Source organism: Stenella coeruleoalba (genome assembly GCF_951394435.1).
Source record: "Stenella coeruleoalba genome assembly, chromosome: 9".
Classification (NCBI taxonomy): Eukaryota; Metazoa; Chordata; class Mammalia; order Artiodactyla; family Delphinidae; genus Stenella; species Stenella coeruleoalba.
In genome coordinates this window covers 72,960,445-72,976,615 of record NC_137155.1, presented here as the reverse complement: position 1 = coordinate 72,976,615, position 16,171 = coordinate 72,960,445, and the positions used below count along the sequence as shown (strand labels likewise).

Genomic DNA, 16,171 nt, shown 5'->3' with positions numbered 1-16,171 from the left:
CCACCTGCCAATGCAGGGGACACGACCCCTGGTCCGGGAAGAGCCCACGTGCCGCGGAGCAACTAAGCCTGTGCACCACAACTACTGAGCCTGCGCTCTAGAGCCTGCAAGCCACAGCTACTGAGCCTGCGCTCTAGAGCCTGCAAGCCACAACTACGGAGCCCACGTGCCACAACTACTGAAGCCCGTGCGCCTAGAGCCCATGCTCCGCAACAACAGAAGCCACCGCATGCTGCAACTACAGAAAGCCCGCGCCACGTGCAGCAACAAAGACCCAATGCAGCCAAAAATAAAATAAATAAATTTATAAAAAAATAAAATCTAAACCATTAAATATTAATGGTTTCAGCATATTAGTCCAGGCTATTAGTCATTGTTGTAACTCAACCTACCACTCACAGCTTTGCTCCATATACCTCGTAAGTACACCTTCCTCCCCATATGATTATTATCATCATCAAAATTACTGCTGACATTTATCAAGGGCTTATTCAGTGCCAGGCACTGTTGTTAATCACTTACACACATTAATCCTCAGAGCAACCCTATGAGATAGGACCTACTGCTAGCCCTGTTTTATAGATGGGGAAAGTGAGGCATAGAACAGTTAAGAAATATGCCAACATCACACACTTAGAACAAATAATGAGCTTCCCCCAGAACACACGCTTTTTAACTGTGCTATGCTGTTGACAAGGTCTGATTTAAAAACATACTGACCATAGCAATACCAAGGAGAGAATCCAAAAATGGTATTCTAGAGATCACCCTAAATTTGCAACGGTCTGCAATGATCTATGTGCAACCATTTATTAATAGTTATGATAGGTATTATACCATTAAATTATACCATTTATTAATGGTGTAATAGGTATCATGACCACATTGCTCCACGTTACCTAAAAAGACAGCATTAAAAACATTATCAAAATTCACTTTGTTATAAGGCAGAAACTAACACACCATTGTAAAGCAATTATACTCCAATAAAGATGTTAAAAAAATTATCAAATGTTTTATTTAAATAAAGATACAAATACTTCCATGGCATTTCTCTAATTCAGAAATATAAAGAAAAATGGCCTTAATAAGAAACATTTAAATATTATTGTATAGACTACAAATATTTTCACATGTACTATCTCATCTGTTTTTATGTCACACAACTTCCTCAGTAAATCCATGCTGGATCTTCAATCACCTCTTTCCTAAGTGTTCATAAACCACATATTTCTCTCCTCTAGAATTTTGCTGGGATTGATTTATTTGTTGAAATTCTTAAAAAAAAAAGAATCAAAAGTATTGAGGGGAAATAGAAAATAGGAGTGAATAGTTGTATATTTTTATTAACTTATTAACACATTACTTTCTTATCCAGATAGTAGTACTACAAGGTAAATCAAAGAATTGGACAACAGCACATGACTGTGTAGGTCAGCCCTCAAAAATCTTTCATTTTACAGATAAAAAATACAGGCCCAGGGAAGCTGAATGATATACTTAAGAGCTGCCTAACTAATTAGTGACAGAGATGGTCTTGCAATAGCGTGTCACCATCCCATACTGCCAATGTGGTACTTGCTTTTATTTTCCTTATCATCATTCTCTTATACTTTATCATTTTCCTTGGAAAATGGCTTCACAATTAAAGTCTTGAGACTTTTGCCTCCTCTGAACTTTAGCCGCCCAGAACACCTGCTGACAGGTTTCTACCTCACTTGTATATACTTATTTAGCTATTTGTCATTCTGATATTTTCATAAACTTTAATCATCTGTGTTTAATTTTACATTTTTTTTTCCCAGTGGGAATAACTATAATCTCATCTTTTAGAATCTCTCATCCTTCTTGAACCAATTTCCACTTTAACAATCTCTGTATCTCCTATGCCACATAGTGTCCGCACAAAGTATTTATTGAATCTCCATTTATGGGTTTATATTTATCTTTCGTTTGAATTAAAAAAAGGGTGTGACTTCTCGTTGTTGTTATTATAAGCTATACGATAACATGCTCTCCTTTAAGGTGCTTCCTTTTTGGCAAGAATTAAATCCAAGGTATTAACTACTCTCAGGCTTTGTCGACTTTGGTTGTAATTAAAGTGTAAGACAAGACCTTGTCAGAAGCTTTGCTTTTAGCAAATGAGACTCGTAGATTGACAGGTGCAGGCCTTCACATCGCCTGCTCCAAACTCACAACCTATGAAGACTAGGTGGACCTTCCACCTGTTCCCCACATTCCACTTTTTTTCCCTCCTCATGTCGTTGTTATGACTCAGCAGAAGTAGGCAGGTGTTGGTGGGTTACATGAATCCTGGCAGGCTCTTGATAACGTCTTAGTTACATGCCCCCGAAAGACAGATTATCTAAGGCTTATACTGGGTCTACATAGTTAAGAAAGAGATCCCCAGAGAGCAAATGAAATGAAGTAGTTATAGTTTAAAATAGAAAGTTTTGATCACCCAGGAAATAAAAAAAAGTTTCTGCCTGGGATTCCCATTTGTTGTATAAAGAAGAAAAGCCAAACTCTAAAAACTCTTTTATACTTGTTGGTTGGAAAACCCTGCATACGTTTCCCTGAAGGATAGAATTCTGTTTCTTCGCAGAGTCTGAAATCACCTCCCCAGTCCTCTCCAGCGGCATTCTACTCCTTCACATCTTAGGGCTTTCCCAGCGTTCATCTCTCAACCACCTCAAGTCAAAAAAGGGCAGAGTGTGAATCCACTGTGCCACTCCCTTCACTCTGGGGGCAGGCTGAAGCCCCTCCTCTGCTGACATTGCTTCCAAGTCTCTCCATGGTCTCCAGAACAAAATCCAAACTAGACCCAAAGCTCTTTGAGGCCTGGCCCCTGCTTAACTCACCCAGTGCAAGTTCAGCCCTTTGCTACAGCCTCTGTCTTCCCTCTGCTCTGTGGGAAACAGAGTTCTCCTCACAAGCTGTGTCAAAACTGCCCTGAACCTCTGGACATATTCTCTTTGCCTCCAGCACCTGCGCTGTCTGGCTCAGCACAGATCCCACCTCCACTGGAGTGGCTTCCCTCATTACCCTGGATGAGGTGTCCCTTCCAATCTTGGGTTAAACTCTATCAGTCTTTACACTTTACAGCAATTGTCCATTCTCTTATTTCCCTCTCCTACTCACGTGGTGTGCTTTAGGGGTAAAAGCTGTGTTTCTTCATCACTTTGTACCCACAACACAAAGCAATGTTTGAAACATAGTTGGTGGTCAGTGTTTGCTGAATAAAATCCTAAGTTAATGTACTAACATCAAATCACTTGATATTACCTTCCTTCAACATGCGAACATTTACTTCTAATTTAGCTTCTGGGAGCCAAAAGTGGGTGCTTTAAGAGGGAGTCATAAACTTGTTATTTCTCAACACGTATACTTCCTTTATCTTTGCTTACAGCATTCCGGCAGAAGGCATGACATTGGACTGTGCTCTAAATCTAGATGTCTATTTGAAAAGGCAGTGGAATGAAAAAGTGGGACAGGAAGAACGCAAGAGTAAAAGCTGAAACAAGGTTGAAGAAAAGTAGAGTTTTTATCCAGAAACAAGGCAGGCAAACCACACATCTTCTGGCTCCCAAGGACCCTTTACGAGAATGACGCTGCTGAAAAAAAAAAAAAGTCATCTCAGGGAGGATGACTGTTAAGTTTTCAAAAGTCATAAATGGCTCATAAGATCAAACCTGCAATTCAATGAAATAATCTTAGGACAAATTTATGTAATTATGAGTAAAACTGTCAATTTGATGTGTCTCAGAAAACCCATGGGGCAAAACTTTAGATAGGACAGAATTTTTCCAGTGATAATCTTTTCGCCTTATTTCCTTTTGTTCATCTGCAATAATAATAACAATCAAGATGTAATTTTAAAAGGACCATTACTTTCCCGGTGCATGAGATTAGTCAACTGAGGGTCAATTTTACATCTCTACTTCTAAAAGAATGTTTTCAAGGGTGGCAACCAGCAGATAAGTCCCAAAGCACCTCACAAGTAAGGACACTATGTCATAGTGCATCTCCATCTAACAAGTTGTTCGTTCACCATAGATGCTCTGAACACCTACTGTAGTACATAAGTGTCCAAGAAGAAGAGGACACAGGGCTTGCTCTCAAAGAGTTTCTTTCTCTGTACTTCCCACAGCATGTTTCAAACTGATTCACTGAGCACGGATTCATCCCACCTCGACTCACCAGGGGTTGTTTTTTGTTTTTAACATCTTTCTTCAATAGACTGAAAGCTTCTTGGCGACACAGAGTAAATCATATTCATCTCTGAATGTGGAAGCACCTAAAAGTTAGTATTTTCAACAATAAAGGTTTGATAGATCCTTGCTGAATTAATTTGAAAAAATTAACCTAATTACTCTTACAACCATTTAAGATTACATAGTATCAAGCATCACTTTTCTTGGTTGCCCAGCAAACTGATATACTTGAAGTTTGTGTAGCCTTGACAGACGCTTTTAGAGCCACGAACTGACTAACCAAACAAACAAAATTGAAAAACAAACGAATGAAAATGCAGCCCACTTCTCCTTCCTGTCTGTGGACTGTAATGTCTTATTACTGTACCATTATGTGATGCTGTCCTCCATGTGACTGTCTTCAATAAAATTTCTCAGTTTACTCCTGTTCATGATATGATGCAATGAAAACAACAGGAATGTAAAATTCTGTCCTTAGATTTTTTTTGGGGGGGGGGGTTCCAGACAGTATGAAGTCTTTTTGTCCCACCTTCAAAAAGCCAATCTAAGGTCCCCTTTCAACCAAAGGTGAAAACTTCACTGAAGAAATAAAAAGGACTGATATACTAGAACCTCAAAATGATGCGCCACCTGGGATGGGGAAATACTACATGATCTTGGTAACCTGGAGGAGGGGGAGAGGCAGGCAACACGGATTCAACTATCATGCTACAAAGCCAAACAACAGATCTTATCTGCAACTTTCGAATTGGATTACCCCAAAAGGTCTGTGTCAGGAGGCCCTTCTGTGGCTGGTGCCCTGGAGCCAAATACGGCAGCTTATGGGATGGTGATGGCCAGCTAAGGAGGGATGTTACCTTGGTAAATTATGATAACTGGGCAGTAAGGATTACTAAAGCCAGCATAAATTTAGAGGGTTTGTTCATGTGCCAACTCTGCGAATTACAGATGTATGCATTCATAAAATGTCTTCCAACATCAGAGATTGTAGAAGTTTTTCACGCACACAGTCTTCACTGAAATAGCATCTGTTATCAGAACTCTCGCTCATTGCATGTATAGTATATACATACACTTTGTAACCTCAAAGGTCTAGTCCTCTTGACAGATCTCTTAGTTTCCAAGTCGGCAGGGCACCCACTGCAAAGCTATACAGGGCCATCACTTCTCAGTCGCTCATGCTTACCAGCCTGAAGCCATAGCCCATGGTGTCAGTGCTGATAATTATTTTCTTCTTTGAAGCAGCAACGGGATTATCTGCCTATCTTTTACACAAGGATTCTCTTCAGCATTTGCCGGGTATCCTTGATCTTTTCCGTAAGAGCCAGGCCAGGGAAGGGAGCTGGACTAGGCTTCGAGTCTGTCACTAGGGACTGATAGCACTTCAAACCCTCTTTCTTGAATGCAGCCTCCTTTTGTAGTGGATATGTCTCAGAAGCTGCCTGTGCCTATGGCATCAGAACTCACATCTATACATACACTTGACCGAAAAGCACCATTTTGGAGGTCTGGACAGCCTGACGCTGACTGCTTCAATACAGATTTTTTTTAAATATTTATTTATTTAATTTGGTTGTGCCAGGTCTTAGTTGTGGCTCGAGGGCTCCTTAGTTGTGGCAATGTGAACGCTTAGTTGTGGCATGCATGCAGGATCTAGTTCCCTGACCAGGGATCGAACCCGGGCCCCCTGCACTGGGAGCGTGGAGTCTTAACCATTGCGCCACCAGGGAAGTCCCGTCAATAGAGATTTTATTCACCGGTCCTTCTGGCATCTCAAATCCCTCTTATTCCACAAACATAAATGGAAAACAGCCTAACGAAAAGACAGGGTATCCAGTGACCATTTCAGAGGAATGGAGATGATAGTTGAGTAACTTGTACTAGTTATAAGGCCCTGGGCAATGAACAAAGTGTACAAAATTTTTACTTATAACTACATGCTGACTCTGCAAACCAATGAGTAGCAAAAAGCTTATTCTCTGAATAGTCTCAACATAGAGTGATTCCCTCATGCTTTCTTTAGAATTTCTGTTTTCAATCTACTGAGATGAAAGTATTTCCCCCAATGTTACAAACATGTCTTGTTCTTGAAAGTATACCCTTTGCACATTGCCAGATGGTAGATAATAATGCTAATTTAGGATGGGCTTGACGCCACCAGTAAAAATGGTCTTGACACAGTTGTTGCATTTATATAGCATTCGTGACTATAAAAAAGACCAGCTGTCCCTCACAGGGAAGTTCCTGCCCCCAAATTTAGGGCAATCACTAAATGACCTAATGGAGTAAATATCGAAAAGAGCTTGGATTTGTATTTCTACTGGTACAAATTGCCCCAAGGCTGAAACAATTTGTCTTTTGATCAGGAGTGAAAATGTTGGGCATTTTTCATTTTTCAGCTTTCCAAATGTTAGAGTTGTTTATAGATAAAACTAAGCATTTCCATTCTTACCAAACATCTACACATATGTCCTATGAGATCTAAAATTAATTTTAATAACAGGCCATAACACTTTTGGGGGGGGCAAAAGACTGGGCTTTTATGCTCTCATTTTAACTGACATTTTAGGTATGGTTTTCCATTTGAACAAAATGGATTGAGAACAGAGGTGAAGTTCAGGAGTGGTCACCTTAGCGCTTTAGAATGGTTAATAGTTACTGAATTCTTACTGTATGGCCCACACTGTTCTAAACATTTACCATGGATTAACCGCTTTAATCCTCACAACAAATTCCCGGCTGCCTGATCCTGGGCAAGTTACTTAGGCTTTCTAAGCCTCGATTCCATTTCCAGAGAAAGAAATGGAAGCTTAGAAGGTTAAGTGATTTGCTGAAGTTCACTCAGCCAGTGAAAGGCAGAGCTGGGACTTGATCTCAGCAGGTCTTCCCCACCAACAGGACTGCCTTTGGCATCCTCAGGGATCACTAACTAGAGACAGAACTAGACACTCCCAAAGGAAATGCTCACAAAATTAGCACTCACATTCCTCTTCACTTGCTCTGTGAGATTGAAATGGGCAAATGATAATGAATAAGAAACGCATGAATTCTTTTCCCCATTCCCACCCTAATCTTTGAGACTTAAGCTTTCAACCTAGGTGGCCTATAAACTTCTTTGAAAGGCGATCCAAAGCTTGCAACAACTTTCTCAATGGCTTTGAAATGAAGGCTCTGATGACTTAATGATCTTAAAAAACATTTCTGTCTTTATAGCTAATGTATGACTGAAAAAAAGAGATAAATCTCCAATTAAATGGACACCATACATCAAATCCCCTTTGTGACTAAAGAAATCAGGTACACGTTGAAGATGGAAAGACATATTTTGAAGATGGTTTCAGAAAGATAAGCAAATATAGATATGCCCAGTTCTTAAGGAACGATTTTAAAAGAATCTTAAAAGACAATGTGGCATTACTAAATTCTGCACCACGGCTCCAGCCCGCCTAATTCATGCCTTTGTAAGAGGAGTGAGAGAGGGAGTGAAAGTCACTTCAGCAAGGCTTACGTTTATGAAAAACACATGGGCTTTTAAAGCCAGCGAAACCTGAATTTGCATCTCAGTTCTACAGTTTTCAAGGAATGTGGTCTTGAAAGTTACTTAAATTCACAAGCCTCAGTTTCTGCATCTGCTAAAATGGAATAACTACCTCCTTGCAAAGACACTGTAAGGGTTATGGGTAATGTGCGCAATGTGCTTGGCACGTGGTAGGTCCTCAACAAACTGTAGCTGATAATAACAACAAGAACAGTGTTAATAAAAACAATAAAAAATTCTGCCAACAGCAGAGACCAGTGGAAGTATGATGGTGGTTAAGAGCACGGGCCAGGGGTCAGACCACCTCAGCTTTTATCCTGGCTTTCCTTTCCTCGTAGAATTCACATCTTATTGAAAAAAGACTGTTCTCAGTTTATCTCTGCTCTCATAACATAACATCTCCAGGGCTTTACTTGACATCTTAGGCTCTTCACTTCAGCAAATTACTTAACTCTTCTCTGTACCAGTAACCACAGTTGTAAAATGGGGCTAATAATAGTATCTGCCTCATATGTTTGTGGTGAGAATAAATGAGTCCATCCACATAGAGCTTAGAACCACGTCTGACCCTGACACATTATAAGAACTCAATGCTAGCTGTTTTTTTAGTTATTGTGTGAAGGACACTCCAAAACCAACACCAACCACCTGGATAAAAACTGCCCACCCATAATGTTGTTTAACAAATTGAAACTAGAAGAGCATGAAAACTCCTGAGGCTGGCAAGACAGCATTTCAGACTAATGGCTAGAATAATATAAGATCAGAAGTTATCTCAAGGGAAAAAATCAAAACGAGACTGCAGTTTACAAGGAGGTGTGATCAGTTAACTGGTAATCCTACTAAGACTCCAGGGTTGCCAAAGGGCTTCACTGTAAAAGGACTTTGTAAATGTCACTTTTAAAAGTCAAAGCAAATAAAAAAGTGGAGAAGAATAAGAATGAGGCAAAGGGAATACAGGTTGCCTTCCTCCTTTCCTCCGAACATGTTGTGTTTTTTTCCCCCATGCTTTACCGTATTTCTAAATCCTTTTTGCAAAGGTCAGAAAAGCAGCACTAATCCCATTGTGTCACTTCCCAACATACTACTTAAAAACATTCAGCTACCTAGCAAATGTAATAAAGAAGGATGGCTGTACCCATAAAACATCCAAGAAACAGCTACCAAACCAGAGCATTCCAATTTGCAAAGATAACATATAATCCTGCTGCTTTGGGTGTGGCTCGATGGCGAGGGATGGTGAGGCTGGGATTCAAAGTGCTGTCTCCAGCATCTCATGGATTAGGATGATGACATCTGAACCAGGGTGAAGAACAGGGCACCCCCATTGCTGTCTGTACTCCAAGCCCTCTGAAGCACCCACTTTCTAACACAGGGGCAGAAAATGGGACAAGAACTGGGTCAAGGTCCTTTGGGTCTCCAGAAAAAGCAGCAGGGACGAACTTGAAAGAGCCCATTTTACGGTACGGGGTGAGAAAGAAGAGGCATGTGTTTAATAGTCTTGTGTGGTTGCAGCTCACTCCTCAAGCAACAGTAACTTCAGCAGCCACCTCATCATAGTTCTACTGTAAATGACACTGGCCCGAGCCAAGTCTGTACCAAAACACCCTCCAGAATTCAGCTGGGGTTAGGTCATCTGCAGTCTACTGACAACTGCTGAACTTAAAACCCCTAACGAGGCATCTCAGCAACAGTATGTGTCCTGCCACTAATGAGGCTCTTTTTCCATGAATAATGAGTAAGAACATCATCTCTGTTGCCAGGTACAAACATAAACAAAGCTCAACACAAGGGCCTTGGTATGGTGAGTTTGTCCATTTGCAACAAAGGAATTTTGCAAAGTGAGAGCCAAGTTTTAGTGGAGGGTGGGACAAGCTCTTGTAACGAATAATGTGGACATATGTTATCAGAATCTAATAAATCAGCTTTTGGTTGTTGTGGAACAGAGGCTGTGCAAAGGGATAGAGAGAGACAACAGAAAGCTCCAAATGAGTTCATTTCTTTATTTTACACTCAGTCTCGTAACACAAAGCTGATGATTTCTGTAATGAGCCAAAATCTTCATGAAAGGAGCCTCAGGAGATCTGAGATCCCAAAGGCTCTGTTGGTTAAATCTTTTCTTAAGCCTTGATGTATCAGGCTGAGGGCAGGTCGGCGCTGGGGATGAGAACACTGGAACCTTGCCATGACACTGATGGCTACGGGGCGGCATGTGGAAAAGTGCATGGCCACTTGAACCCATGTGCTGGGTTCTGCTGGTACTAAAAGGCCTGTAATGTATGAGCATTTTGCCTCTAAGGTAAAGTCTAAGCCTCTGGCTTAGACTCCCAAGGTCATCCCAACAGAGATTCCACATATAAACAGAGAACAAAAGTGAGCTGACATGAAGGCCAAACAGTCTTTATTTTGTTTACTATAAAGTGTGCCACAAATACTTTTGTCTCTTTCTAAAATCAGTTCCACATTAGGTAGCGTATATCTTGTTACACAGGGTGCTCATGTTTGCACAGGCCAAGTGATGCCATCGCTGGCTGACGGGTTTTAGTTTCCATCAGTTTGAGCAAGAATTAACAATAAAATAAAACAAAACCAGTCTCATGATGCCTCAGTTCCTCCAACTGCGGGGGGTAACAACTCTAACCTATTTCAGAGATTCCTTATGAAGAACTGTAGGTCAAAAATAAGACTCAAATAGTATAGTTTGCCCTATATGTTTGATGACTATATTGACCTGAATAATTATTTTTTTATTTTTATAAATTAATTTTATTTATTTATTATTTTTGGCTGTGTTGGGTCTTCGCTGCTGTGCGCGTACTTTCTCTAGTTGAGGCGAGCAGGGGCTACTCTTTGTTGCGGTGTGCGGACTTCTCGTTGCCGTGGCTTCTCTTGTTGCGGAGCACGGGCTCTAGGCGCGTGGGCTTCAGTAGTTGTGGCTCGCAGTCTTTAGAGCACAGGCTCAGTAGTTGTGGCGCACGGGCTTAGTGACTCCGCGGCATGTGGGATCTTCCCGGACCAGGGCTCAAACCTGTGTCCCCTGCATTGGCAGGTGGATTCTTAACCACTGCGCCACCAGGGAAGTCCCCCTGAATAATTCTTTAAATGCACTAAAGATGCTTACTTAAGAAAAAATATTTTATAAAGTAAACAATGATCATAAGTGATCACTCCCTAATACCCATTTTTATAAGTAAATATATTTATTTTCGGGAGACAGTTAATGAAATACGGCAGAATAGTATGAAATTTTGCAGAGATTCCAGAAGCTAAGTCATGGCAGGTAATTATGTAGAAAATTTTTGTACAATTGATCAAATAGTAAATTCACAGACAATGGCAATATGAGCAGAAGAGTTTTCAAATATCTAGGAGATGTCAGCTTATTTTTCTGGTTTATTAAGAAGAGGCAAAATGTTATTCTGTGCTCATGGGTGACCGCAAAGCCTCTCATATGAAGAAATGGGGCTTATTCTGCTAATGAGGAGAAGACCTGGGATGAAAGGGCCATGATCTTATCTTCAAATATTACTGAACTGTCACAAGGTTTGTAGCAAGAGCTACCAGCTGTTCTATTGCTTTGAAGGATCAACATAACCAACAGGTAGTGGTCACAGTCAGCCGATGAGGGGTCACAGCAGGAGCTCAAACAGTCAGTGCTGTTCCAAAAAGGTACATGCTACCTGCAGAGGTTCTGAGTGATTCCTGACCACGGAAGTCAGGTGGAAATTCTCTAAGAGGATAGTCATCAAAGTGCTGTGCTATAAAAATGATCCTTCTGATCTAATCATTGAAATACATCAAGAAGAGAGGAATACTCAAGTAGATGAAAGTACCCAAGGACTTACCATCATACTTTGCTAAGACCGCCTGAACATCAGCATATGCTTGTAGTTCCAGAAGGGCTTCTAAAAGGTTTTCATGGATGTTGAACATGCTCAGGAGAGGGAACTCCTTCATTAACTAGGAAAGAAGAAACCAAGGAATAATTAATATATGTTTCTTATCTTTTTTAAGTATAACTAATACTGAGTTATATTTATACACTATATATAAAAATATAATGTAATTTTTAGAAGTATACTTAATACTGAACGATAAACATTCATATCAATTATTATGTTGTAAAGCAATAAATGCTTAAATTTTTTCCTGCTATCTTGGAAAAATGGCAACTTTGAATTTGTGAGAAAGTAAGGTGGGAGAAATTCCAAAAGTGAGGAGTTTTTATGAACACTGAGGAACATGCTTAGAGGTAGTACTGAATAATGTTAAAATGCCTTAAAGGTCAAATCAAGTGAAGGTTGAAAACTATCTCATAGGTGTTAACGGTTAGCAGTTTTGGATGGAAGCCAGAGGGTAGAAGGAGAAACAAAAGGCACTACTCTTCTGAGCAGCCTGGTGACCAAGTTAAGGAGAAAAAGTAGGAAAATAACTAGAAGGTGATAAGTGTTGAGAAAATTTGTAGGTAGTGAGACAGGGAATGTTGGTAAAAGAGGAGGATGTTCAGGAGTTCCTGCCTGGTGGTCTCAACAAAACAGAAGTCAAGATTATTTTCTGAGACTGAGGGAACAGGTGGCAGGGAGGAAATAGGAAGACAGCAGTCGAAGTGTAGAACAATCAAGGATTGCAGAGGCCATCTTGGGGCCCTAACAGACCATGAATTTGCAGAGGTTATAATTGGCACTGTTGTCAAGTTTCAGCTAACAGTGCTCAGCAGCCCAGGTACAGTGGCAAAGATGTCAAATGATGAGGCTGAGCCTGGGAAGACTGAATTAGATTCAATGAGAAGTCAAGAAGAGAACTGGCTAGAATGGTGAAAGAATGATTAAAGGAACGGCCTCAGGTTCTCAACAGCATGGGGAGGAAGAGAGGTCCAAAGAGAGTTAAAAGGTATGATAATGAATTTCACTGGAAAACAAAGAGAAAGAAGACAGGACCAAGAATTTCAGAGTAAAATCTTATCCTCAAGAAAAATAAATCTCACCTTAAGAAAAAGATAACCAGGGTCTTTATAAAGCAAAGACACACACACACACGCACACACATGCCTATTTATATATATGTGTGTGTGTATGTATGTATTGATGTATACGTATATAACCTCTATTTAATCTCCTAAATGGATAACTGTTTTCTATTATAACACAATGACCTCTAAAAAAGTGATACCTTTTTTTTTTTTTTTTTTTGCAGTATGCAGGCCTCTCACTGTTGTGGCCTCTCCCATTGTGGAGCACAGGCTCCGGACGCGCAGGCTCAGCGGCCATGGCTCACGGGCCCAGCCGCTCCGCAGCATGTGGGATCTTCCCAGACCGGGGCACGAACCCGTGTCCCCTGCATCGGCAGGCGGACTCTCAACCACTGCGCCACCAGGGAAGCCCCGATACCTCTTTTTTTGATGTCAAAATATTTAACGCAATTGTGCTGAGAGAAATAATACTCAAAAATAGGCTAATTTACTGTTAAGCAAGAAACCAGTGGATACATTGCATTGACTATCCACTTCTTCCAAGTTATAAAATCTTTGCCATATTGTTTTGTTTTTTTAAAGCCAAGAACATTTAGCATATCTCTAAAAATAAGTAATTTTCTGCCGCTCCAAAGCATCATATTACCAACGAATAACACCTATCAAAATGATTATGTCTTCAATAAGCCTGTCTGAACCCCCTAGAGACAGCCTGCAGTATTTTCATTGCTAGTAAAGTAAGTGAATAAGGCTGTATCACACATTGTTGATGTTCTGTAACCAATAAAAGTATTTCTTGTTCTGGTTCACTTTGATTCTGGCTGACATCACCTTTTGATTTTTTTTCCCTTTATAATTAGTGCTTGTTAGAATTAAATCTCTCTGTCATTCAGCATTTGGCAACACAATCAAGACATTCTCTAACCTGCAACATTTAAACATTTACCATTTTCAACCAATTCTTCAGGTAAAGGTCAAACTTCAAGGACACAAATCATATTCTATAATTTAAAAAGTGCAACTCCAAATATTAGTATGCTGAAGCTTAAAAACTGAGAGGGGGGTCTAATTAAAATCCAATGAGACTAAGAGCAAACATGGAGGTCTTGGCTTGTTTAAACAGAACTTGAAGTAAGATGCTAGGAGTCTGGGCAGCAATGCTTTTGCTGGAAGCTTGGACAGAGTATACCATGTCCAAAAAAATAATCACCAATAAAAGGATTTTAAACATGGCAAATAGCAAATGTTGGAGAGGTAATCGAAATCATATGACAATTTGGAAATCTAGCTTTGCTTCTTGAATATAAACAAGAAGAAAAAGGGAACCTTCTGCTGCCCCATCTCACTCTAGCTCACACCTGGCCCTCTCCAGCCCTTCACAACAAACTCTCTTAGAAAAAAGCCATGAATGTTCTACTCCCGCAGCTCCCTTCAATCCTCACTGCAAGCTACAATCTGGCTTCCAGCCCCACAATTCCTCTGAATCTGTTCATTCCACATTTCCAGGTGACTTAAATTGCTCCTGTGGACGCCCTCCAGTCCTTTTTGTGCTTGACCTCTGCAACATTGGACAGTTTGATGACTTTTTCCTTGAAACTCTTGTGTCTCTTGGCTTCCTCAACACCATTCCCTTCTGGTTTTCTTCATACTTATCTACTAGCTCCTTCTCTAGTTTCCCCCTTGTCTGCTACTTAGGAGAAGGTTGTCTCCCTGGTTATGCCCCAAGTGCCCTTCACATAAACACCCTCATCTCTAGGGTACTTCTGTGTCCAGGGCCTCAATACCACCACCTTTGCGGGGATAGCTCCCACATCCTCACATCCTCACATCCTGCTCTGACCTCTCTCCTAAGCCATTACATCAATTTACAAACTATCTCCCTGACAGTTTTACCTGATCCATCTAATACTGGGCTCATAAATTTCTCCTCCCCACGCCAACCCTTCAAACCTGTTTCCCCCCCCACACTCCCCGTAGTACTTCCTATTTCGGAAAAGAACCATTAAGCCCCACTAACCTCTTCGCCCTACCCACAATAGCCACCTTAGAGGTCCCTAAACCCCTGAATTCATATGTAAAAAATGCTTGTAGTTTTCATCAGGTTCGAAGAAAGCTCTGTCATGCAAACAAATACATAAACATAAAACAAGCAAACACTTTAAGAATCGTTATCATTTCCTCTTTTCTCTGACCTTGCTGCCAATAACTTAGTTTATGCCCTTACACTTGGCCTAAATTGCTCAAATAGCATCTTCCTCTGCTTACTTCTAGATCATCTTTTTCCAGCCCACCCTTCACATTACTGTCATAACGACTTTTCAAATAAACACACTTGAGTCCATCTCAAGCCTGCTTGAAAGGCAACCACTGACGTGGCTGGACTTATCCTAAGGAAAAATGCAGATGTGAATATAAATTTACAAACAAGATTGTCTTTCACGACATTATTTATAGTAGTGAAAAATGCAAGCAACTTAAAACTTTATCTATTATGAGGCATTTATGTAAAATAAGATAAAGTCATCTATTGGGCTACGATATACAGTCATTAGTAGCTAAATTCTCAAATAATTATTAATGGCATGGCCTTGGAAATGCAGACACATGACATTACATTAGAAAAAGTAAGATACAAACCAAATAACACAATAAGATCAAGCTTTTCTTCTGTATCTATGCATAGAAACATACTTGGTTAGAAACATACCAAAATGTTTACTAGTAGTTATTTCTGGTTAGTGAGATTAAAGGTGATTTTTATTTCTTCCTTCATATTTACCATAGGTTGTAATACTTTTAAAAGGAGTATGTGTACATTCTATAAACGGGGGAGGAAAAACTGTTTTTGAGAATATTGACTTCTCTGAGAACTATGAAACATTGATAAAGGAAATTGAATATGATTTAAAGAAATGGAAAGCTATCCCATGCTCTTGGATTGAAAGAATTCATACTGTTAAAATGGGCATACTACCCAAAGCAATCTACAGTTTTAATGTGATCCATATCAAAGTACCCATGACATTCTTCACAGAACTAGAACAAATAATCCTAAAATTTATATGGAATCACAAAAGACCCGGAATTGCCAAAGCAATCCTAAGGAAAAAGAACAAAGCTGGAGTCATAACCCTCCCAGACTTCAGACAATACTACAAAGCTACAGTAATCAAAATACCATGGTACTGGCACAAAAACAGACATATTGATCAATGCAACAGAACAGAGAGCCCAGAAATAAACCCACACACCTATGATCAATTAATCTTTGACAAAGGAGGCAAGAATATACAATGGGGAAAAGAGAGTCTCTTCAGCAAGTGGTGCTGGGAAAGCTGGACAGCCACCTGTAAATCAATGAAGTTAGAACACACGCTCACACCATGTACAAAAATGAACTCAAAATGGCTTAAAGACTTGAATATAAGACATGATACCATAAAACTCCTA

General features: G+C 40.1%; 1 protein-coding gene across 8 annotated transcripts in view; it reads right to left on the bottom strand.

Moving 5' to 3' along the window:
- Nucleotides 1-16,171, bottom strand: part of ST7 (suppression of tumorigenicity 7) — a 259,694-nt gene that overhangs the window by 47,713 nt on the left and 195,810 nt on the right. For all 8 annotated transcript variants that reach the window (XM_079931456.1, XM_079931457.1, XM_079931459.1 and 5 more), the window contains one exon: nt 11,598-11,712. In XM_079931456.1, the coding sequence (XP_079787582.1) occupies nt 11,598-11,712 (115 nt within the window). The remainder of the gene's footprint in view (nt 1-11,597; nt 11,713-16,171) is intronic.